This window comes from Musa acuminata, chromosome BXJ1-1, assembly GCF_036884655.1.
Source record: "Musa acuminata AAA Group cultivar baxijiao chromosome BXJ1-1, Cavendish_Baxijiao_AAA, whole genome shotgun sequence".
In the NCBI taxonomy this organism is placed as follows: Eukaryota; Viridiplantae; Streptophyta; class Magnoliopsida; order Zingiberales; family Musaceae; genus Musa; species Musa acuminata.
Window position 1 is genome coordinate 12,689,079 of NC_088327.1, and position 25,734 is coordinate 12,714,812.

Consider the following 25,734-nt stretch of genomic DNA (forward strand, 5'->3'; position numbering starts at 1 on the left):
CCCGGGAGAATGGCAAAAGTCAAAGGGGGGAGGTCAAACGTTTTCTCATTTCACATGGTTGACCAAAACATTTAATTTGATTGGGTGAGAAAATAGGATGATGTGTCAAACAATCTTGTGTTTCTTTCGTTGCAGCATGTACACATCAGATGGTTTATTTTTCCAATGTGGCCAACTTAGGTGGAAATATATTTACACCTTAAATTTTATATGGTAAAGAGTACATTTTCTTCCGTTATTTGTTATAAGTAGACGATATTTCTAAAAAAAATTAATTTTTTTTCAAATATGTTTCTGTTTTTATTTTTTTTCAAATGGTATCTATATTTTATTTTAATCTTATAAATACCTCCGCATGCCATTGTCATTTGTCACTTTTGTCCCTTCATGATCGTTTTTGTCTTACTAGCTGTGAATTAGGCAAAGGGGATAGTAACAAACTTCTTCTACTTCTTCTTGAATTTCATTGTTATTCGTTCACAATCTCAGTGCGCTTAGCTATAGACGTCTTAAAGAAGAGTTACTTTTGATGAACTACAAACAAGGGCAAGTTTAAGGGTAGACACAATATAAGCATAGAAGCTACAAACAAGGACACAAGGATCAAATGAAAAGCCATAGATGAGGGATCAACGGGAGAGGTGTTATAGGACAACTGAGGAGCTTTGTTAAGTTTGATGAAGAGCGGACCTCGTGGGTTTTCAAGATAATAGTGGGATCTTTCATAGATAAGGATCGAGTTGGAGGTGGTGAGGAGGGGCTTTGTGATGATGGGGGAGAAGTCTTATATGACGAAGGTAATGGTTGGTGAAACATCAGGTGAGTTCGTGTGGATAATGCCTTATACGATGGGTCATATAAGGGAGGACGGAGGGGAAGTCCTACCATGATTGTCTCATTTTATTTCGTCAAGATTGATGATCACAAAGCATGGGGAGAACTCGACGATTGATGTGGTGAAAGATATTAGAAAGGAGGTGGTAGGATGGAAACGACGATGAGGATATTTACAAGATTATAGAAAATAAGTGTATCATTTAAAAATAAATAAAAACAAGGATGCTTTCTGGAAAAGTAAAAAAAGGTTTATGAAAAATAAAAGAGAGCGTGAAGCATCAGAGGAAATCAAAAAGGCCTCTAACATCATAATATCATATCTGACCACCATCAATTTTATTCCTTCTTGGTTCTTCCTCGCCTTTCTTTTGAGAGCCTTTTCTGTACATGAGAATTGGGCATCTAATCCCAATGTGCTAAATGAGTTACGTGTAGCCGAAGGAGTCAAACTTGGAAAACATTCGATCCACGGCAGCATTTGACTTTTGTTGTGTTTATTATGTATACTTTTTTGCATTAAATTCGTGTTGTGCTTTCAAGCAAAAATATACTCATGGATTAATAAACGGATTATAAAATAGTGTTTTACCCCTTATTAATTAATCGTTATTATACTGCAATCTTATCATTATCTCATTAGACCGGTCCGGCCCGTGGTCAAAGCCATCCGGTCCAGGACGGTCTGATCGGGCCGGTCGAACGGTGGCTCGGGCTTCGGTGTGCTCGATTTCCGGGGGCGCGCACTCGAACCGGGAGTCAGCAGCAGTGCGAAGAACTCGCGGGGCAGCAAATGGGACGAGACGGACGACGAAGACGCTGACGTTGACAGAAGACATCACTGTCTGGGTTGGTTCATTGTTGTTAATATTTAATGCGACAAGGGGGGATCAAAGATACACTCCCTTTCTTCAGTTCCTAGGAAGCCCTAGCTTAAAGGAAGCCTCCCCACATTTCTCTTCTCTCGCCCTCGCCTGTGATTCTCAAGCGAAGCCTTCATCCCGATTCTTGTCCTCTGCGTTTCCGAGATAAAGGATCTGCATTTCGGAACGGTTGCCTGTGGTTTTTGTCATTCTTGTGGTTCTTGTTCTCTGTTTTTTTCCGGGGAAAAGGAGCCGCCTTTCGGTATGTTCGCTTGTGGTTTTTGGTGGTTTATATTCGATGGGTTTACCCGCTACATTTAAGTTTTCTGGAGAGAAATATTTTCCAAAGGTTATACATCATTTTAAGTATTTTTTTCTAGAGAAAAAGAAGTGATTTTTCATTGAAATGAAGTCCTAAGGCATTATAATTTTTTTGGTAATTTAATCATTCTCTTGCTGATTATAGTTCTCTTGATGTTTAGATCAGCGCAGGGGTGAAAATATTTTGTGTTTCTATAATTAAGAACTTTGAGGTTAAAAAACCGTGCTTCTGAATGAGTCTTATGGCGTGAGGTGAAAAGCTTTAATGGAGAGATCTTCTATTTGTTTCTTTCTAAGTTGTCTATAGAGTTGTCTGTCTGTTTAAAAAATAAAGAAAAGAAGAATCTGATTTTGGTTATTACTAGTGAAAAACTATAGTAATCTTATTCACATTTGTTTCAGATTTTGGGACAAAGATGCATGCTCCATCCAAGAAGAGAAATGTAGTGGAGAATGGGGATGAAGGGATTGATGTTGTCCTTGTGAGGTCGATCATAAATGGGGAGCATCAGAATGTGGGCCCCATTGTTAGGTATGCATTTGAGAGAGGGAAGCCTGAGGCCCTCTTGCATCAACTCGTGAATCTGGTTGGTAATAAGGAAGTGGAGATAGAAGAGCTGTGCAGACTTCACTATGAGGAATTCATTCTTGCGGTTGATGAGTTACGGGATGTGTTGGTTGACGCTGATGAACTCAAGAGCTCGCTGTCGAACCAGAATTTCCAGCTACAAGAGGTGGCAAGTACACTTTTACCGAAGTTTGATGAGCTCCTTGAGCTTTACTCGATCAAGAAAAATGTCACAAAGGCCATAGAAACATTGGAGGTCTGTTTGCAACTCTCAAAACTATGCCTGACATGCAACATGCATGTCTCAAACAACCGGTTCTACCCTGCAGTGAGGATCTTGGACTTGATCGAGAAGGATTACATACAAAAAACTCCATTTCAGGCCCTCAGGAAGGCAATCGAGAAGCAGATACCTGTAATTAAGCTGCACATTGAAAAGAAAGTGTGTAGTGAGTTCGATGATTGGTTAGTTCACATAAGGAGCACGGCTGTGGAGATTGGGCAGTTGGCTATCGGACATGCTTCGTCAGCCCGACAAAGGGAAGACGAAAAGCGTGCTCGCCGGGAGGAAGCTGAAAAGCAGAGTCGGTTTGGTGTTGGTGATCCTGTGTACACATTGGATGTTGAGCATGTTGATGAAGATTCGGTGCTAGAGTTTGATCTGGCCCCAGTATATCGGGCACACCATATACACAGCTGCCTCAGTCTTGAGGATAAATTTCGCAAGAACTATTACAAGAATCGGTTAATGCAGCTGAATTTGGACTTGCAGATGCCGCCAGTTCAATCCTTTCTTGAATCTCACAGACCTTTCTTTGCACAAATTGCTGGGTTTTTCATTGTGGAAAACCGAGTTTTACAAACTGCTGGGGGATTGGTGTCAGAGAGCCAGGTGGAGACCTTATGGAATACAGCTATCTCAAAGATGACATCCGTTCTAGAGGATCAGTTCTCTCGTATGGACACCGCAAACCACCTTCTTCTTATAAAAGACTTTGTTACTCTTGTTGCTGACACTCTCATGCACCATGGGTATGGGTTAACACCTTTGCTTGAGGTTCTTGATAACAACAGAGACAAGTACCATGAACTTCTCCTCAGTGAATGCCGCAAGCAAATAGGAGACACCCTTGCAAGTGATACCTTTGAACAGATGGTGATCAAGAAAGAGTATGAGTACAATATGAATGTAGTGTCATTCCATCTTCAGTCCTCAGATACACTGCCAGATTTTCCATATATTGCGCCATTCTCTTCCTCTGTTCCAGACATAGGTCGCGTAGTGCGTTCCTTCATTGAGGACTCTGTCAACTATTTGTCATATGGAGGTCCTGTCAACTTTGATGATGTTCTAAAGAAGTATCTCAACAAGCTTATGATTGATGATCTGAACAAGGCTCTACTAAAGGTGATCCATACAGGTAATTTAGATGTATCACAGGCGATGCAAATTGCTGCCAACATAGCTGTTTTGGAATGCACTTGTGATCTTTTCCTATGTCAGACTGCCCAGCTTTGCTCGGTCCCTTTACACTTAGTTGAAAGGCCTCATGTTGGATTGACTGCCAAGGCTGTTTTCAAGGCATCACAGAATGCTGCTTATGATGCATTGCTGAATGTGGTTGATTCTAAGTTGGACGAGTACCTCGCTCTCATGAACAACATCGAATGGACAGCCGACAAAGCCCCAGAACATGCAAATGATTATATCCAAGAAACTGTTATATATCTTGACTCCCTTATCTCTACTGCTCAACAGATTTTGCCTTTAGATGGTATCTACAAAGTCGGGGTTGGTGCTCTGAATCATATTTCTGATTCTATTATGGCAGCTCTTCTTAGCGATAGGCTAAAAAGGTTCAACCTGAATTCTGTCATTGGCATTGACAATGATTTGAAAATGTTGGAATCATTTGCAGATGAAAGATTTCAAAGCACAGGTCTCAGCGATCTAAGGAAAGATTGCAGTTTCCGAGATTGTTTAATAGAATCCAGGCAGTTGGTGAACCTTGTACTAAGCAATCAGCCTGAGAATTTCAAGAATCCTGTAATGAGGGAGAAAAGTTATGGTGCTTTGGACTACAAAAAAGTTGCGATTATCTCTGAAAAATTCAAGGATTCATCAGAAAAGTTATTTGGGAGCCTTTCTAACTGGAGCACAGAGCCAAAATCCCGGAAGAAGTCAATGGACATGTTGAAAAGAAAGCTGAAAGAGTTCAGCTGAATTAACCATTCAGGTCAGTTATCATGGAATTCCCTCGATCTTGTCGTGGCATGGTAGAACTTTCAAGTGACAAAAAGAGAAGTTAGACTACATGATAGCAGATGCAGCCAGCAGCATCTCCCAATGTTGACCTCCCATTGTTATGGTGACCAGTAAATTACTGAAGAACAGAGAACAATGAGAACAAGGTCAGTCTGTCACTGTTGCAGAAAACAAGAACAGTCAGATCAATTCAACTTTCCAGGATCAAATTTCAGCTAACAAGCTAGAAATAGAACCCACATCTCTAACCATGGTGACGATGAGGAAATATCATCATTGAATATTGGAGTTTCCATGTTAACATACTATGGGAAGTAACATGATTGACAATCAGGGATTGATGATGCGGGTCACTAAGGCCAGCAAACTAATGGCAGTGGTAAAGGTAAGTTTAACGACAAGTGGCTAATAGCATGAGCAATATCCATTAGTAATTGATAATTAAATTTAGAAAGTTATAGATGCTTGCGATTGATGTAGATGAATGAGAAGGGTTCATGATCATGCCTCGCCACCTTTGATGTTATTCCATCGCAAGCTTTGCAGCCAAGGTGCTAGGTGCATGTTCATGATCCTTTTTGGCAATATCTTTTTTTTTTTATTTTACTTTTGGTGCTTAGCTTGTACTGGGTGTGCAATAGACTTGTAGTTCCATTTTGTCTGGTTGGCAGCGTTTTTTGTTTTGTGTTTCTGTTTTATAAAACACTCAAGTGTTCTAGGCTGAGTGACATTGTGTAGAGGGAAACCATCAAAATAACCTTGATTTCATGAGCCATAAGCTGTTTTTGATAATGTTCTTGCAAAAAATATAAGTTATTTAAGTACCGTGGAACACTAGATGATATTGAGCTGGATGGAACATCGATTTTAGATGGCACTTAATGTGTTCGTTATCTTTTTGTTAGATAGTAGTGCTATGTGAAAATTGAGTTAACACTTAGCTTTCGTGATATTTTAGTTCATTTGCAAGTTCCTTTTGTGCGAAATAAAATCTATTTTTTTTTGTATTGCTTGCTCGACTTTCTTGTCCTTTATATACGATATGGTGTCATACAATCAGATGTAGATAATGGTCTATTTGCATGATGGGGAAGCGTTGGACTGTGGTTTAGCCTTGAGGATCTTCACCTTTGAAAGCTTAACACGAGAGTGATTGTCCTCTCCAATCTTAGATAGAATGACCAATATGGGTTTTGGAAATACTAGCAATTGCCTTTTTGTGTTCGAGAGAAATGGAATCTTTTAACCATATTTTCTTTCATTTGTATATTTTCCAAAATTATTTGGAATATTTGTGGGCAAAGAATTGGTATTCAGTTCAATTATTTCTCTAATTGGTCAGATGGACAAATGCTCAATGAGAGGGTTTGAACCAACCCGAATTTAATACTGATGGATCTGGAAATAATAGGAGGATAGAAATGGCTCCTTCCTTTTACAAGATAATAATATAATTTTTTAATTTAGATTTTATTATATTAAACTATTGTCTATTGCTCATGAAATAGAGCAATAGACAATAGAAAATAACATCATTTGAATATAATGAATTAAGGTATGTAATACTGTATCGTATCGATATTTCGAGGTTGGTTTTCATGAGCAATAGACAATAGAAAATAACATCATTTGAATATAATGAATCAAGGTATGTAATATCGTATTGTATCGATATTTCGAGATTGGTTTGGTACGGTATCGACGTATCGAGCGGTACACCAGGGCGTATCGAACGATTTTCTCTCACCGTAGCACTGTTATACTAGTATTGTAGCACGGTCTGTTCGGTGGCGGATGGTTCGCGTATCGATATGTATCGTCCGTACTATTCGAAATTGCATACCATGTAATGAATAATATAAAATGTAAGTTACTAAATTTTGTTTTGTATTCCTACCTAATCCAGACCGGAAACAATACGAATCGTCTCTATATAAACACCAAAGGGGTCACCGCTCCTATTGAGCGAGTCTTCCATTTAGATTATCCACACCATAGGCTATCGAGAGATCAGTGTATGCCATGGCCATCAACGTTTGGAAGGATAACCTGGTCGAGCAGGTGGACGTCATCCTTCGCCTTCGTGGCTCCTTTCCTTACGTTGCAATCGATACCGAGTTCCCGGGGTTCATTCGCTCCACCCCTCGCCATGCCTCCGAAGAAGAGAGATACGATGACATGAAGTACAACGTCGACCATATGCGACTGATCCAGCTCGGCCTCACCTTATTCGACAAAGATGGCAACACCCCGTGGCCGGGGTGCTGCTGGCAGTTCAATTTTTCGGATTTCGATCCAGATACAGATGCTTGCTCCGAGGACTCCATCGAGTTGCTACTGCACAGCGGCCACAACCTCCAGAAAAACCAACGGGACGGCGTCGATGCATACCGATGCTCCTATCTGCTGTGCGTGAAGCTCTTCCGCCATCCCCACAAGTCCAAGTATATTACGTTTCATGGACTCTACGACGTGGCTTTTCTGATACAGATGATCACCCGAGCCCCATTACCCAACACCTTGAACGAGTTCCTGGTTTTAACAAGGAGCGTCTTCGGTGATGATCTTTACGATATCAAATACATCTCTAGGTTTTGCGAAGGACTGCACGAGGGAAAGGCTGGTTTGTTGACACTATCAAAGTTGCTGGAATTGGAACCAGTAGGGATCCGTCACCAAGCAGCATATGACAGTCTACTGATCAGGGCAATCTTCAACAAGATGAAACAGCTATGGTTTGATATCGAGGACGAGAGATTTGTATCGGTCCTCTATGGTTTAGAGAACAACTGCATGAAAAGTAAGAAGAGGAAGTCGAGTACAGTAGCAGTAGCAGCAAGCAGTCCTCCACAAGTGCAACCATTTCAACCTTATAGAGGTCTTCTGGCTTCACCCTTCCAAGCTCACTGAGCTCCAACCTGGTTGCAGTGTCAACCTTACCAGCATCACCAATTATCTAGCCGCTTTCTTTCCTTTTGAGTTGTATGTTAGGTTTCTTGGTTAGAGCTTATGTTTTAGGTTAGATTGTTGGGTTATAGTTTATTTGTCCAAAGGAATTCTACATATAAGTTTCTATTGGTTTCTTAATCTCTATTCATAAGTTTAGTCCCTTCTTTTTAGTGTGGAATTGTTGTCATTTACTAATTATCTGGTAGCTACCAAAGCTACAATTTGTTTGGTTGGTAAAATGAATATATCGTTGATCAAATCAAACTATATCCAAAAGATCACATAAATAATGATTATTAGAGAATTATTTATATATAAGTTTGTGATTCCTTACATCTATTCTTCATCTCTAGTTGATTTTGATGACTTAGTCATGCAACACAAACTATATAAGTGAATAGTAATGTTCATATTCTCCTAGTCATTCACAAAATAGTAATATGCTCCTCATCAGTTCTTAGATGATATTATTATGGAGGATGGTACAACTTTAAACATAAATCATCATACAATATCTACTCGACTCTCTTCTTCCTTTAGAACCCGTAAATTTTAAAATATTTTTTTGTGATCCTTCTATCGAACCGAATTTAATTTTCGTGTCTCATTTTTGCAAAATAAATAGAACATATGTCAAAATTTTTGTGGGGCACCTCTACTATGGGTACAAAACAAGAGTGAGGTGAATGACCAAGGTTGGCAAGCAACACTACATCCTCTTTTACACCTCTAATGGTAATCAAAACTTAATCATCCCCTTGCATATCCCTCTTCAAAGATTTTTGAGTTTGTTACCTTTTATCTTATGATTCTTGTTTTTGTAATAAAAGCATCCAATTAACTTTTCGATATATTATTTAAGAGTCACTTTCATTCACATCAACTTACATCGTCCTATGCCAATTATTTCGATAAATAAATTTTTATTATTATGTGATTTTCATTGATCATTTCACACAAGTTTACATCAAATTTCACTATAATTTCCAGTTATTCGATACTACAATCACACAGCAAGCTTGAGCTTCATTTTTGACTATGCATACATCCATGATTACCATAATGTAGTTTTTAATAATATAAATTAACATTAAGATGAGTAATATTCTAAAATCCTAATAACTATTATATATATAATCCGATATGTCATATTTACAATAGTAATTATTAAATATATTAATATTAAACCTTTTCATTAATTAATTCACAATCGTATGCACCATTCTAATTAGTGGAAATCCAATTATGTTATATTGATGGTACAATATTAGGGTCTTGAAACATTAGTATTAGTAAGATGCTTAAATTCAGATTAATATTAGTACATCTATCATGATTTTTAAATCAATCCAAGTCTTTAAACTTTTGATGCCGGATTAAATCATCTTTTCTTCTGAATCCTCACATTTGTATTGTTTGCTGATTAGTTTTGCATGACAGTTTTCTACTCATTTCATTGTTGCTTATGTCTCATTTATCTATTTCAGAAGCAAGTTGTAGCTCATGATCAAACCTTAGTATGTTCTATGTTGTGACGTGTCCTTTGATTTTTATGATATCCTAGCTTAATAAAATAATTGACTCTTTGGCTTCGAGCCTGAATCACTAGCCTAAAATACTTAAGCGTTTTATATTTAATAAAAATACAATCTGTCAATTAAGAAACCTACTGTAAACACTTGCCATTAGGGAGGAACCCATGCATGCATGGAAGAGTAATATGATCCTCCATGGCACATAAGGAATGAAATTAGTGATATATTTTGTTATTTGGGAAAATTTCTGACATTTAGAATCTCACAAGTCTTTTTAGAAGGAACTCAATATCTATCAATTGGCCAACAAAGTTTGGAAGAGCCAAACATACTGACAGCTTTTGAAAGAATCTTTTTGTCTTTCGGAATAAAGGAATTTACAGATCCCAGACAAATTCATATACTATTGCTATCTTCAAGATTATTTAGTGAAAAAGGACCAATAGGACATAGAAAATACATATATAGAAATAAATATAACATTGTACATGAATATAGTAAATAATATAAAATGTAAATACATCCTATAAGAATAAGAATAAGATGTAAATAACCCATCAACCTAACGTAAAATCCAACATAGTAGAGGCCAAGATAAGGTGATGATGGCATAGCTACAAACAAATAGTGATTGTGTTAAGGTGCACACTGTAACGAGGTTGGAGTTGGGTGAGTTTCGAAGGGCATAGTTTGGAGATATTTTAAAACTCAAATTTTCATAAAATATAATTTTGGTATTTGTATTAACTATCTTGATGTAAATATGTCCTTTGAGTCATAAAAATAACCCCAATTTATTAATTAAGATATTAATATGATTTTTTTTCTTTTTTCAATAATATTTAATTTTGTATTACTACTCAGTTTACTATATATATATATATATATATATATATATATATTTATTTATTTATTTATTTCTACTTTCAATTATAATTAATTTTGTATTGCTACTAGGTATACTAAGTCATTCTACGGTCATACTTTGTAAAGGGATAAAACCAGTTGAATCTTTGGTAAAAATATCAATCAACTCTTGCTCATAATGACATTTTGCATTAAGAAAATGATTATATCCCTCCCATTTATTTATAATATTTATTTTTATATGAAAATTTAATACTCTATATTTTACCCTAATAAGGCAAAGCTTGGATGTCAAGGAGACGGGGTGGGAGAGTGCTTACTCTGCCTTTTCCCCGTCTCCCATTCTCACTCATTCCCCATTTAGATAGGGCATAGACAAGGATTGAGGAATCCTTATTTGGGGTGAGGAACATGTGGATTTTTTATATTATCCTAATTATTTTTTTTTATCTTAAAAAATAAAATTATTATCAAAATTAATTAATAATACTAAAAATATAAATAATAATAATTATATATTAATAATATTTAAATATAAATATAATTTAATATAACTAATAATATTTATTGATATTATGTTATCTAGTTCAATTGAATCATATGACTCATAATTGACTCACAATCAATTCAACTAATGTTCAACTTAATTTGATTTGAATTAGATGGGCGTCTAGTCTACCTAATTAATATGTTGGCTCAATATCTTGATCCATACATTTGTATGGGTATACATGGAGAGTGCTCTATCCGTCTTTGCATCGTAACTGTATATGTACTTATATTTATGGGTACATGTTGGTGTTATAGAACTCTTTGGATGAAAATGTTCTTGAAACCGTAGAGGACCCATACAAAACTCTTGTTCTCGATCTTAGACTTCAGCTATTTCATCTTGTTGAATACTTTCATATGCCGCTTGGTTATGGATCCCTATGGGCTCCAACTATAGCAACTTTAACAACATTACCAAACCAACATCTTCCTCACTCGGCCCCTTCACAAAAGTCCAGTGAAATATTTAAGATCATAAGAATCACCGAAGATGCTCCTTATCAAGACTTGAGCTGACTTATAGGGTTGATAGTAGAGCTTCTCATGCAACTGGTAGAGGCATTGCCACACGTTGATGCTATCTCGTTGATTTTGTTGAGTCCAGCCGATATGGACTTGGATAATTGAGCTTTTAAAATTTAAATCATTAATTAAAAAGCAAAAGAGATATAGAGCAGCAAAGGTGAGAGAGAGATCAGAGTGTCCGCAGCAAACACATGCAGCGAACGACCGCAGCGTACAGAGAGAGAAAGATTAGGATCGTCAGTTTTAGTCCAAATTTTATGTGGAGAATCCTTATAGCAAACTCTACAATCCTAATTATGTGATTAATTTATTGCTCTATTGTTTATGCTGTGCTGGTTGATATTTTTATTTTGATATCAAGTTGGTATTTTGATACACAAAAAGAGAAAAGAATTATTTTTCTAACAAATTTCTCCATAGGCTATGGTGTTTCGTAGCAGCAACCACATCCATATCATAATCTACAAAATTAAACTACCAACCACGTCAAGTAATCATATCTATCTTCTTCGAAGCCATGGCGGAGGGTGGAGCATATATTATTCATTTGTTGGTTATTTACTCATATATTAATTATCTAATTTTTCGAAATTTTTTCTTAGGACACTCTTACCTTTTGAAATTGTATAGTAGTAATGTTAATTGAACTTGCTACATAATCCTCTCCTTGCTCGAGCCAATAGCCACTCTACCCAAATATTCTCTACTCACACATAACAATGAAAGAAAATAGGGTCGATATTTTAGCCAATGCTGCGAAAGAAACATATATGCGCTCCAATGCGACCAGGAATATGTGTGAAGCTCGATCGAACGTTGCGAAAGTTCAATTCGTATCCGAATATAATAGAGAAATTAGATTTATAATGGTGTTGGTGATTCGTCCTTGGAATTAGAATATGAATCACAATCAGATTCCCTGCAATCGAAATTAGTTTGACTAAATCTAGTAACATGCTTGCATAAATTTGGATCTGCAAGGTTCAGTTTGGCTATGAGATCCCAAGTACACTACACATTCAGGATGGTCGTGATGTCTCTTCCTGTTGGGTCACTAAGTCACTCACGACATCTTAGGTTGCTGCTACCTCTTCATGTTGGGTGTCAATTCTGGCACATCTAAGGCAATCGCAACACCACCTTCCACGTAGCATCGATGCCCTCTTATATCTCTGACACTACGTATAATTGTAATTCAAGCCAACATGTCACAATATATGAGAAGATGATACAAATGAGAAGATGACTCAACTGACTGTTACCCTTGCACGATCACACTAATGGTCGGATGGAGCGTGTAATTGTTTATGCCATTAATCATGTCCTTGAACCCAACGATCACATGTTAAACCATAAAAGGGGCTCTCAAGTATGCCATGAAATCTCAGGTTCACTCTTATACTACTGTATTTCTATATATTTGACACTTGACCTAATCGCCTAAACAAGAAACAAACTAAAGCATTGGTTGCTCATTATCAGACATGCCCCTAATATAGTTTAGTAGGGTCTCGACTCAAACTCTTCCATTGCTCGACACCATCCCATCCTAAGATAGATGAAGAAAAGAACCTTAGTTGGATCAGAAGTATATCATGAACTCTCTAACTCACTCTTATATTATTGTATTTCTATACATTCAACATTTAACCTTATTGTTCGAATAAAAAACTAACTTAAGCATTGGAGGGGTATTATCCATCATACCCTTAATGAAGTTTTATAGGGGAACTCTTCCTTTGCTAGACACCATACCCTCCTAAGACAAATTGAGAATAAAATCTTGGTTGGATTCAAATAATCACCCACATCGAACAACCAACATATGACTTAGCACTTATGATATAATTTGTTAAAGTTGACGTGGAAAATATATGTGCACTCTAATCTGACTAAGAATACGTGTGAAGTTTGATAGAAAATCACTAAACACAAATCCGTATCAGAATCAGATGGGACTTGAATCAATTATGTTTTATTAATATGGATGAAAATATGTAATAAAATGGTATAGGTGTTTCATGATAATGTATGTAAAAAGTTCACTTGAATGAAACATGCTGGAACAGCCAAATCCTTCACAAATGAATGTTTACATAAATCCGGATCAGCAAGCATGGCCGTCCTTTTACATATTGGTATTTATAATAATACTGAAATGGGTGAATTCTGGAAAAAGCCCAATATTTTTGGATTTGTTTTTCCCGAGAAGAGCCCCCCATTTTAAGAATTCCCAAACAACATCCCCCTTTTTGCTTAATACATGGAATATCATTTTTCCTCCCTTTTCTTATGAGCATGTCCATGGGGTGAATCAATTTAGTTACAAACTTTTTACGCTATGTTATGGTATTTTTAGTAATACTAGAAAAATGTAATATTTTTCTACACTATAACGTAGTATAAAAACGATGTAACTGAATTGTTCACCTATGGATGGGTCCAAAGGACAAAAAAAAAAAGATGAAAAGTGATAGGTGATTGGAGGTATCTAAGGTATTAGAAAAAAAGAGACGATGAGAACTCTGAAAACGAGAGGTGCTTCTCGGGAAAAGCCCAAAGAGGACTTTTTTTCCAAGAACTCGCCAAGTAAAATATAAATGCTTAAACCTCTCGATCCATAAGAATATGTGACAATTAAGGTTGTCACTGCAGCAGTACGTGGGTTGAAATGGCTGCATTAATTGGGAGGAAGCCTCCACGGATGTAGTAGGAATAGTGTGTGTGTGTAGGTAGCAGTAGCAGGATGAGGTGGAGGGTCGCATATGATGCGGTGGACGTGGCACCCCTTGGATTCCCCTTCTAACTGATCTCCATCGAGTTGGTCCCTATACCGTAGTAGAGACTCATACGTGCAAATAAATATGCCATATATCCTGGATCGTTGTCGTAGGTAACTTTGTTGCGTGCTTCACCTCGATGAAGATTTCCCTGAGCAGTGGACCTGTAGGGCTCGTTGGTGCGTCGTCGACTACTGTTTGTTTCCCATGCTTGCATACGTCGGATACGTACGAGCACCGGTACTAAATTAAACCGCCAACCCCATGGCAGCCAAGGGGTGTTGCTGCCGTCTTGGGTAAGGCCGACCTCTTCGGTCAATCCTTCGAGTCCTCCTGTTCTTGACGCATCTATTCTCTATACCATAGAGGACCGATGCAGATCTGTCGTCCTCTACGTTATGCCTTCGTTGCTTCATTTCGTTGAAGAGTGCCCCAATTAGTAGACTGTCATATGCTGCTTGGTGACGGATCCCTACGGGTTCACAGTTCAATAACCTTGATAGTCCCACCAAACCAATCTCTCCCCGACGCAGTCCTCCACAAAATCGAGATATATATTTGAGATCATAAATCTGGCCGAAGATGGTCCCCACCAAATCAGAGAACTCGTTCAAGGTGTTGGGCAGTGGGGCTCGGGTGATCATCTTTATCACAAATGCCACGTCGTAGAGTCCATGAAACGTAACATACTTGGAGCTGTAGGGTTGGCAGAAGAGCTTCACGCATACCAGATAGGCGCACCGCTGCGCGTCGATGCCGTGTCGTCGGTTTTGCTGGAAGTCGTGCCCGCTCTGTACCAACAACTCGATGGAGTCGGGAGAGGAAGCATCCACATCGGGATCGAAATCCGAAAAATTGAACTGCCAACAGCACCCCGGCCATGGGGTGTTGCCGCCTTCGTCGAACAAGGCGACGCCCAGCTGGATCAGGTGCATGTTATCCACGTTGTGCTTCACGTCATTGTATCTTTCTTCCTCGGTGGCATTGCGAGGGGTGTCGCGAATGAACCCCGGGAACTCCGTATCGATTGCCACTATCGAGTAGGAGCCACGGAGACTGAGGATGAGCTCCAATTGCTCCACAAGGTTTGCCTTCCCCACGTTGATGGCCATGGCTAGCTGCACCACTCTCTCTGTCGCTTTCTCTTACTCTCTCTCTCTTTCTCCTTCGCTTTCTCTTTCACTTTCGCGCTCTCTCTTCACTAGCAGTAGTGTATGTACTTTGCGGTCACCCCGTTTGTTGTTTATATAGACGATTTCCCGATCAAATTTGGTACGCATAATACAGATTTCTAATTTACATTTTTTACATTATTCATTGCATTCAGACGATGTTATAATTATTATTTTTCTATTAATTTTGTATTGCCTACATTGCTAGCTCCCTTTCATCACCAAAAATTGTTTGCCTAGCAATTGGTTCTACGTTCCATATTAACCTTGCTACTACAATAATTCCCTTCCCTTCTCTACCAAAAATATGTGTGATTCACCAACTTTCTCAACTTATCCCTATTCCTCACCTACCACAATGGATTAATTTTATTGCTCATCCAGCCCCCTCCCTCATCATCGTCATTAATTCGAGACCGGGTTTCCTTATTTAATGTATATTTGACATCTATTTCCCTTACATTCGTTCAGTGTCTTGGATACCTTGATTATCGACGACAAAAGCCGTGACATCACCATTCTCAAAATCCTATTATATCTTTTGTGTTCGACACTTTTTATACAACTAGTTCAACTAAGCCTAGCTTAATGCCTACGTACGTCTTCTACGTTCGACACTCCCTATATGACAAGGTCATATTACCTTGATCGATATGGTCGTCCCTCGCTTACATTGCAAACTCTCTATATGCACCATTCAAATTAGGACACCTTAATCTAGTTGCACATCTCTTATGTATAACACTCAATACACTTTGGCTAGTAGTTTATGTCCATATGTTCCAATGCTCTTGAGTGTCTCCAAGTCCCATGCACCCTACATGAACAGAGAGAGCATGTGGGTATTATTTAGAAGCATTTACTGCATGTAATATTTGTCGAGTTCCTGAATCCGACATATTCCAATACAACCAACCCTTTTCCCCAAACGCAATGTGTGGCAAATTATATGACTATGCTTGACAACCAAATAGAACTCGATATAAAGTATCTAGTCGATTATTGACAAGTGATCAGGGCTCAATGAATGTCACTTATTGGACCCTAAGGGCCCAGTCAACATGTGATGATGTGGCACCATCTAAGCATGTATAGTTAGTATGATAATGATGTGCCCCTGCCTACACATACCTAGTCATCATGACAATTGATAGGTATATTTTATTTATATACCCTAGCTTCAGGCCTATATAAAAGGATTGCTTCTCTAGTCATACGAAAACCCTCTAATAGTTATATCTTAGTTTGCCATGTCTTCAAGTACACAATGCATTTAAATGGTCGTGATGTCTCCGACTATTGCATCACCAAATCACTCATGAGATCTTCGATTGTTGCCTCTTCATGTTGGGTGTGACGTCCCAATTCTGGCACATCTTCGAGACAACTAAAACACCTTTTGAGTAGCACTAATGTCCCCTTGTATCTCCCATATTCGACGCATTGTATACAAGCAATTTAAGGTGGCATGCCCCGATGCCCTCGTGCTTCTTATTGGGTCTGGCACCCCCTCTATAGGCCATTCAAGGCAACATATGCCAATGTCCTCTTGTGTCTTTTAAGTACTATACCCGTAAGATGGACAATTTAAGTTAGTATGCCCTAATGCTCTTATCCGCTTCCTCCGTCCGACAATTCTACATAGGCAATTAAAGTAGACACGCAATAAAGCCCTTATGCATCTCCTTTGTTCGATACTCTCTACCCTAGCAATTCAAATCAGCATACCCAAACGACCTCAAGTGGCCCTTGCATCTGAAAGTATCTACATTGATAGTTCAAGTTAACATTCTTAGTGTCCTACCATGTCTCTTGCATTCAACTCTTCCAATACAACTAGTTCAACTAGGCACAGCTCAATGCTTTCACATGTATCCTGCATTTGACATTCCCTATATGGTAAGTACATGTTGGCATATGCGATGCTCTCACTCCTCTCTTGCATCAAATACTCTATGCATGATCGGTTCAAGATAGCATGCCCCATTTTCATCGTGCATCATATTCATTGATGATCTCGAGTGTCACCACATCCTATGCACATTACACTAACAGAGCTTGTGGGCAGTACTAGAATCAGACATGCTCTTGTACAACCAACCCTTTTCCCTAGACACAATGTAAGGCAAATGATATGACTATATTTAACAAACAAATAGAACTCCATGTGGCACGTAGTCAAACTATAGACAAGCAACCAAGGCTCGATGTATTTTGCTTATTGGTCCCTAAGGGCCTATCTAGCATGTGATGATGTGGCACCACCTAAGCATGCATAGTTAGTATGATAATGATGTGCTATTACCTACACATACTTAGTAATCATTATTGAATCTCAGATTTTGATAATAAAATCAATTAATAAAGTTTGTGATCTAATGTACATTTAAGTGACGTAGGACTAGCTTCGATCAAGAAGAGACAGATTGATTAAAGCAGGAAGAATAATAAGTTAGGCCAGAATTGAACATGTTACAAGATTGGACATCAGACCGGAGGAATGGTCGAAGTGTCGGCAGAAGGCTTCGTGCCATGAGTTTGGGCATCGGGACAAGAAGATCGAACATTGCACCAAGGAGATCAGATGTTGCGAGAAGGCAACATGCCGATTGGGTAATACGTTGAAGGAGAAGACAATGCGCCGAAGGATCATATGAAGTGTTGGATGAACCAATGACATGTCAGACAACTTAGTATTCTTGCTTGTAATAATTTGTCTAGATCGAAGTAGTTTTAGTTGTAATTAGGTTGGTTTAGAATGTAATTAGGCCAACTCAATTAAGGGACAACTGGGCCCGAATTGGGGCTGTTTTGGGCCAAGAGAAAGGCCCATCCAATGATCCAAAAGTTGGGTCACGCTAGTGGCTCAGTCTCCGAGACAGTCTCCAAGACTGTGTCAAGCGATAGTACCGCCAGACTAGGTGGTGGTACTGCCCAGTGTCAGATGGTGGTACCGCCCAGACAAAGTCTTCCAACTGGGCCCGAATTGGGGCTATTTCGGGCCAAGAGAAAGGCCCATCCAATGATCCAAAAGTTAGGTTAAGCGGTGGCACCGCTAGTGGCTCAATCTCTGAGACACAGTCTCCAAGACTATGTTAAGCGGTAGTACCGCTAGACTAGGTGGTGGTACTGCCCAGACAGAGTCTTCTAAACTGTGTCAAGCCGTAGTACCACCCAGCACAAGCAGTGGTACTGCCCAGTATAGGTGGTGGTACCGTTAGTACCTTGAAAATCGGGGATGAGACACTTTTAGGCTCCAAGTTTAAATTCATTTGAGGCCTATAAATACCCCTCTCATCCCTGCTCATAAACACAAGAACGAAAAATAAAAACAAGACAAAATTATGTTGTAATCTTGTGAGAGTTCTCCTCCTCAAGTCTAAGTGTTGATTTCTGTTTAAGAGAGGAGTAAATAGGGGTGTAAAGGTTCTTTCCTGAACTTGTCAAAAGGAGAATAGAGTTGTAAGAGTAGCTGGTCTTTGCCCATTGAAGGAAGACCATTAGTGGATGTCAATAGCCTCGACGGAAGAGGAATAGAGAGTGGATGTAGGTCACGACGATCGAACTACTATAAAACTCTGTTTGCATTTACTTTAAACTCTTTACTTTTATTGCAAACAGCTTTATTTACTTATTCACTACGTTTTCGTACGCTTTCAAGTTAACATCTTTCTGATATTGTTTTTCATCGAATGAAAGTTTTTCAAACCGGTGATTTTAATGAAAGCACTAATTTACCCCCCCTCTTAATGCCGACTCGATCCTAACAATTTGTATCAGAGCCACGTTTTTCTTATTTGGTTTAATACTTAAGAGAAATAACTCTTTTTGGCTTTCAAGAGGGTCACTCTATTATTCGTCCTCCTATGTTCAATAGGACAGACTACACTTATTGGAAAACTCGGATGAGAGTTTTCTTACTTTGTATGAACTTTGATTTATGGAATATTGTTGAACTTGATTTATGGAATGGAGTGATTTTGAGAAAAAAATCTTTTTCCTTGAATGTAAAAGCTATGAATGCTTTGTTTTGTGCTTTGGATAAAAACGAGTTTAATTGGATTTCTATTTGCGAAATTACGCATGACATTTCGCATACTTTTGAAATCACATACGAAGGTACTAGTAGAGTTAAAGATTCAAAAATTAATCTTTTGAGGCATGATTTTGAATTGTTTCGAATGAAGCCAAGCGAACCTATCGTTAACATGTACACCCTTTTTATGAATGTCATCAATAGTTTAAAAGCTCTTGGCAAATATTTTTCGAATCTAGAACTTGTGAATAAAGTTTTACGTTCTCTTCCTAAAAACTGACATTAAAAAATAACTGCTATACAAGAGACAAAGGACTTAGACAAATTTTCACTTGAAGAACTTATCGGGTTTTTGATGACCTATGAAATGACTTACGTGACACATGGTGAACTTGAGAATAACCTTCCAAAGAATAGGAAGAATTTTGTACTTAGAACAAAAGAAGATCACTCGAGCAAAAGCTTAAGTGATGATAATGATGACATAGAACTTCTCACTATAAAATTTAAAAAGTTCATGAAATAAAAATCAAAGAATAAAAATAAACTTAAAAAGAACATAACTACTTGCTATGAACACAAGAAACCAGGGCACTCCAAAGATAAGTATATAAAACTAAATAAGAAGTTGCCAAAGAAGAAGGAAGCACTCAAGGACGAATCGAGTGCATCCGAAGACGAGGAGCAAACCAACAAAGATGAGGTGGCCTTTTATGATGAGGTATGTAACTCATCAGAAGTGTATTTGCCTTATTTTGAAATAACTTGATGTATTTCATGAGTTGTTAGTTTATATAAATTGTTAAAAAAAATTATCATGACAATAACATGTTTTATGATAAAGGAATAAAAATGTTAAAATTAAATACAATATTTGTACACCAAATAAGATTAATTCTATGCATGTTTTAAGAAGCAATAATATGTATCTTAATGATTTTCATATTGCTTTTTGATTATAAATAATGATGCATGGCTTTTGTATGAAAGACTAAGCATGAAGAGTTAGATTCACTTAATGATGTATTGATGTAATGAAAATGTTAAAAGGTTTGGTATCATGCTTGATGATTTTACATTATATATGAGGATTTGAAGTAATGATGATTTGAAATCATATGTTTTGGAATTATGTGTTACATTTTTTGATCTTAATGATTTTTATGATAAATCTTGCTCTTTCGATTTTCAAACGATGATGCATGTTTTGATTTGACATAAAAGACAAAAGCATGTTTGTATGAAATAAATCACATAAATTGAAACAACTAAAAGGGAGAATGCATGATTCTTGAAAATATCTCTAAAGCTTTTCAATTTTTCAACAAGTAATTCTTAGAGATGAATCTATTTTAAGTTATCTCTTGAATTAAGAAAACTGATTTTGATGATAAGTTTAGAATTGACAAATTGAATTTGAATGAAAAATTTTCAATCGAATCATGAGCTATCTTTTGATTTCTCTACCTGAGATATCTTTTATGAGAATCAAAATATTATCTATCTTTGATTTGAGAGAACATTAATGCAACTTCAAATAGATTGGAGTGTTGGACATAAGTGATATAGAGTGTGGACGTAGAAGCTATGCAATGATATTGGAGTGTGTTAACTTGAACCATACACATAGAGAGTGTTGAACGCAAGAAAGGAGTGAGTGCATTGACATGTGTTAATATGAACTTGCCATATAGAGATTGTGCAATGCAAGAGACATGTGATGGCATTCCGTCGTGCCTAGTTGAACCGATTGACTAGTGAGTGTTGAATGCAAAAGACACTAGGACATTAAGAGTGTCAACTTAAACTACCAATGTTTATAGTTTTATATGTAGGGCCCACATGAAGGCGTTTGGGCACACCAACTTGAATTGTTAAGGTAGAGAGTATAGGACGTAGGAAATGCACAAGGGCATTATGGCATGTCAGCTTCAACTGCCTATGTAGAATTGTGGAGGAGGTGCTAGGGCATACCAACTTAAATTGTCCATATTAGGGGCATAGTACATAGAAGACACACGAGGGCATTGCCATGTGCTATCTTGAATGGCCTACAGAGGGAGTGTTGGACTCATGAGAAGAACAAGAGTATCAGTATCTCAACTTAAATTGCTTGTATACAAAGTGTCGAATGTAGGAGATATGAGAGGACATCAGTGCTACTCAAAAGGTGTTTTGGTTGCCCCAAAGATGTGCCAAAATTGGGATGAGTAGAAATCAAAGATATGCTAGAATTTGGATGAGTAGCAATCGAAGATGTTGCTAGTGATTTAGTGAAGCAATAGTCGGAGACATAACAACCATCTAAATGCATGGTGTACTTGGTATGTCATAGCCAACTTAAAGATGTGGTAGACTAACATATAACTATTAGAAGATTTGCATCTACCTAGAGAAGCAATCCTTTTATAGGCCCCAAAGCTAGGGTATCCGAATGGAATATAACTTTTAGATGTCATGATAACTAGGTATGTGTAGGTTGTGACACATCATCATCAAACTAACCATAATCTAAGGTGGTGTCATACCATCACATGTTGATTGAGCTCTTAGGTCTCAATAAGTGATACATTGAGTCTTGATATCTTGTATATAGTTTGGCTAGATGCTATATATCAAGTTCTAATTGGTTGTCAAATATAGTCATATAATTTACCTCACATCGTGTTTTGGGAAAAGGGTTGGTTGCACATTAGAATACGTCGGATTCAAAAACTATATAACTAAAAACCTACACCAAAAGTAGTTAAGCGATGCCTACATATTTTGTTTACATAGGGCACATGGAACATGGGGACACTTGAGAGTATCAGACAATGCCGACATGCATAACCAGTGTGTGGAGTATTGCACACAGAAGATGCACGTTAATGTTGGAGTGTGCTAACTTAACATGCCCATATAAAGAATGTTGGATGCAAGAGAGGAGTGGGGTAATCAGCATGTTCCCATATAAAGAGTGTGCTAACTTAACATCCTTGAGAGTATCGAATGTATGAGATATGCGAGGGCATCGAGTTGCACCTACTTGAATCAGTTTGGTAAAGAGTGTCACATGCACGTAGCATAAAAGGGTTTTAATAATGGTGAGGGTGTCTAAGCATACTGACTTGAATTGTAAGGATATGGAGCATAGGATGTAGGAGATGCATAAAGGCATCGGGTCGTGTTGACTTCAATTGACTATGTAGAAGTGCCGGGCATGGGAGGCAAATAAGAGTGCTAAAGTGTATCAAATAAAATTGCCATCAGTAGTGGTGTAGAACATAGAAGACACGTGAGGTTATTAACATATGCTAGTTTGAACTGCCTACGTAGGCTCAAACCTACGAGACACATGAGGGCATCGAGGTATACTAACTTGAATTACATATATATATAGTGTCTTGGATGTAGGAGATATGAGAGGGCACTAGTGATACTTAGAAAGAGATGTTTTAGTTTTCGGAAGATGTGCTAGAATTGGGACATCGCACGCAACTTGAAGAGGTAGTGACAGAAGATGTCGTGGGTGACTTGGTGATGCAACAAGTGAAGACATAGCGACCATCTTGAATTTTGCTATACTTGGGATGTCATAGCCAAATTGAAGACATGGCAAAATGAGACATCACATTGTTAAAGGGTTTATGTCTGTCTAGAGAAGCTTTTATATGCTCTAAGCTAGGGTATCCGAAAAGAATATTCCTTTTAGATCTCGTGATGACTAGGTATGTGTAAACGGTCGCACGTCATCTCATAATATTTGTACATGCTTAGGTGATGCTACATAATCACCATGCTGATTAGTCTCTTAGGTCCCAATAGATGATAAATATTGAGCCTTGATTATGTGCCTATAGTTTGCCTCATATCGTGTTTGGGGAAAGGGTTGGTTGTATCGGAGAAAATTAGACCCTTATCTACACTAAAAATAGTTAAGTAATGTCCACAACCTCTATTTGAATAGAGCGTACGGGACATGGAGACACTCAGGAGCATTGGAGAATGCTGAAATGAACAACTAGTATTTGGAGTGCTAAATGCAAAAGCTACATGATGACATTGGGTTGTGAAAACTTGAACTATCCACATAGAGGGTGTTGGATGTAAGAGTGGAGCGAGGGCATCAAGCGTGTGCCAACATGAACTTGTCACATAGAGAGTGCCAAATGTAGGAGCTATGCAAGAGCATTGAGCCGTGCCTAGTTGAACCAAATGTGTAGAGAGTGTCAGATGCAAGAGACTTAGTAGGACATTGAGAATGCCAAGTTGAAGTGCAAATATAGAAAATTTCGGAAGCAAGGGCCACATGGGGTCATTCAGGCATGCCAACTTCAATTGTTAGGATACGGAATATAGGACACAAGAGATGCACAAGAGCAACATGGCATATTGACTTCAACTGCTTGGGTAGAATTGTTGGATGGACGAGATGCATACGAGCACTAGGGCGTGCAAACTTAAATTAGGGGTATAGTACATAGAAGACACGAAGGCATTGGCATGGGCTACCTTCAATGGCAAACCTAGGGAGCATTGGACCCATGGGATGTGTGAGAGCATCAGGGCATGCGGACTTTATCTGCTTATATACAAAGGATCAAATGCAAGAGATATGTGTGGGCATAAGTGCTACTCAAAAGGTGTTCTGGTTGCCCTGCATATGTGTTGAAATTGGTACGTCACACCCAACATGAAGAGGTAGCAATTGAAGATGTTGAAAGTGATTTGGTGATGCAATAGGTGAGACATAACCACCGTCTAAATGCATGATAATGTCATAGCCAACTAGAAAATGTGGTAGACATAGATCTAACTATTAGAGGGTTTGTGTCTACTTAGAAAAGCAATCCTTTGATAGATCCCAAGCTCGGGTATCTGAATGGAATATAATTAGATGTCATGATGACTATGTATGTGTAGGTAGTAGCACATCATTGTTATACTATACATGCTTAGGTGGTGCCACATCATCACATGCTGGATAGGCCGTTACAACCGAAGAAGTGCCACACATCGAGCCTAGGTTGCTTTTCTATATTTTGACTAGATACCATATGTTGAGTTATATTTGGTTGTCAAATATAGTCATATCATTTGTCTCACATCGTGTTTGGGGAAAAGTGTCGACTGTATTGGAATATGTTGGATTCGAGAACTTGATGAATCAATGACCATCTCAGTATATGGTGTACTTGGAATGTCATAGCCAATTGGAAAACATGGTAGCTGAGATATTACTATTAGAGGGTTTGTATTTGTTTAGAAAAGCAATCCTTTTATTGGCCCCAAACTAGGGTATCCGAATGGAATATAATTTTAGATGTCATGATCACTATGTATGTGTAGGTAGTGGCAGATCATTGTCATACTAACTATGTATGCTTAGATGATGCCACATCATCACATGCTGGATAGGCCCTTAGGGCCCAATAAGCAAAATATATCGAGCCTTGGTTCCTTGTCTATAGTTTGACTACATGTCGCATGTTGAGTTCTATTTGGTCGTCAAATATAGCCATATCATTTGCCTTACATTATGTCTAGGGAAAAGGGTTGGTTGTACAAGAGCATGTCTGATTCTAGTACTGCCCACAAGCTCTGTTAGTGTAATGTGCATAGGATGTGGTGACACTCGAGATCATCAGAGTGTGTTGACATAAACAATGAGTGCTCGATGAATATGATGCACGATGAAATTGGGGCATGCTATCTTGAACCGTTCACACATAGAGTATTTGATGCAAGAGAGGAGTAAGAGCATCGCATATGCCAACATGTACTTACCACATAGGGAATGTCAAATGCAGGATACATGTGAAAGCATTGAGCTGGGCCTAGTTGAACTAGTTGTATTGGAAGAGTGAATGCAAGAGACATGGTAGGACACTAAGAATGTTAACTTGAACTATCAATGTAGATACTTTCAGATGCAAGGGCCACTTTAGGTCGTTTGAGTATGCTGATTTGAATTGCTAGGGTAGAGAGTATCGAACAAAGGAGATGCATATGGGCTTTATTGTTCGTCTACTTCAATTGCCTATGTAGAATTGTTGGACGGAGGAAGCGGATAAGAGCGTTAGGGCATACTAACTTAAATTGTCCATCTTACGGGTATAGTACTTCAAATACACAAGAGAGCATTGGCATGTGTTGCCTTGAATGGCCTACAGAGGGAGTGTTAGACCCAATAAGAAGCACAAAGGCATTGGGGCATGCCACCTTAAATTGCTTGTATATAATGTGTCGAATGTAGAAGATACAAGAGGACATTAGTGCTACTCAAAAGGTGTTTTGGTTGTCTCGAAGATGTGCCGGAATTGGGACGTCACACCCAACATGAAGAGATAACAATTGAAGACGGGATGATTGATTTGGTGATGCAATAGCCATTTAAATGCATTGTGTACTTGAAGACATGGCACACTAAGATATAACTATTATAGGGTTTTCGTATGACTAGAGAAGCAATCCTTTTATAGGC

General features: G+C 38.2%; 3 protein-coding genes across 3 annotated transcripts; 2 read left to right on the top strand and 1 right to left on the bottom strand.

Annotated features, from left to right (window-relative positions):
- The first annotated feature begins 1,729 nt into the window (after nt 1–1,729).
- On the top strand, nt 1,730–5,623 carry LOC135674443 (exocyst complex component SEC15A-like). The gene is made up of 2 exons (XM_065184292.1): nt 1,730–1,959; nt 2,421–5,623. Exon 2 carries the CDS (start codon nt 2,435–2,437, stop codon nt 4,808–4,810), a length of 2,376 nt encoding a protein of 791 aa, XP_065040364.1. The 5' UTR covers nt 1,730–1,959; nt 2,421–2,434; the 3' UTR covers nt 4,811–5,623.
- A 1,251-nt stretch (nt 5,624–6,874) lies between these two features.
- Nucleotides 6,875–7,762, top strand: LOC135679220 (probable CCR4-associated factor 1 homolog 6). Its single transcript, XM_065192720.1, has one exon. It carries the CDS (start codon nt 6,875–6,877, stop codon nt 7,760–7,762), a length of 888 nt encoding a protein of 295 aa, XP_065048792.1.
- A 6,546-nt stretch (nt 7,763–14,308) lies between these two features.
- Nucleotides 14,309–15,172, bottom strand: LOC135679224 (probable CCR4-associated factor 1 homolog 11). Its single transcript, XM_065192728.1, has one exon. The coding sequence runs from the start codon at nt 15,170–15,172 to the stop codon at nt 14,309–14,311; it is 864 nt and encodes a 287-aa protein (XP_065048800.1).
- Nucleotides 15,173–25,734: the final 10,562 nt, after the last annotated feature.

Bases quoted from the DNA above. Each gene is read 5' to 3' on its own strand.
- LOC135674443 (XM_065184292.1), top strand. From the start codon at position 2,435: ATGCATGCTCCATCCAAGAAGAGAAATGTAGTGGAGAATGGGGATGAA.
- LOC135679220 (XM_065192720.1), top strand. From the start codon at position 6,875: ATGGCCATCAACGTTTGGAAGGATAACCTGGTCGAGCAGGTGGACGTC.
- LOC135679224 (XM_065192728.1), bottom strand. From the start codon at position 15,172: ATGGCCATCAACGTGGGGAAGGCAAACCTTGTGGAGCAATTGGAGCTC.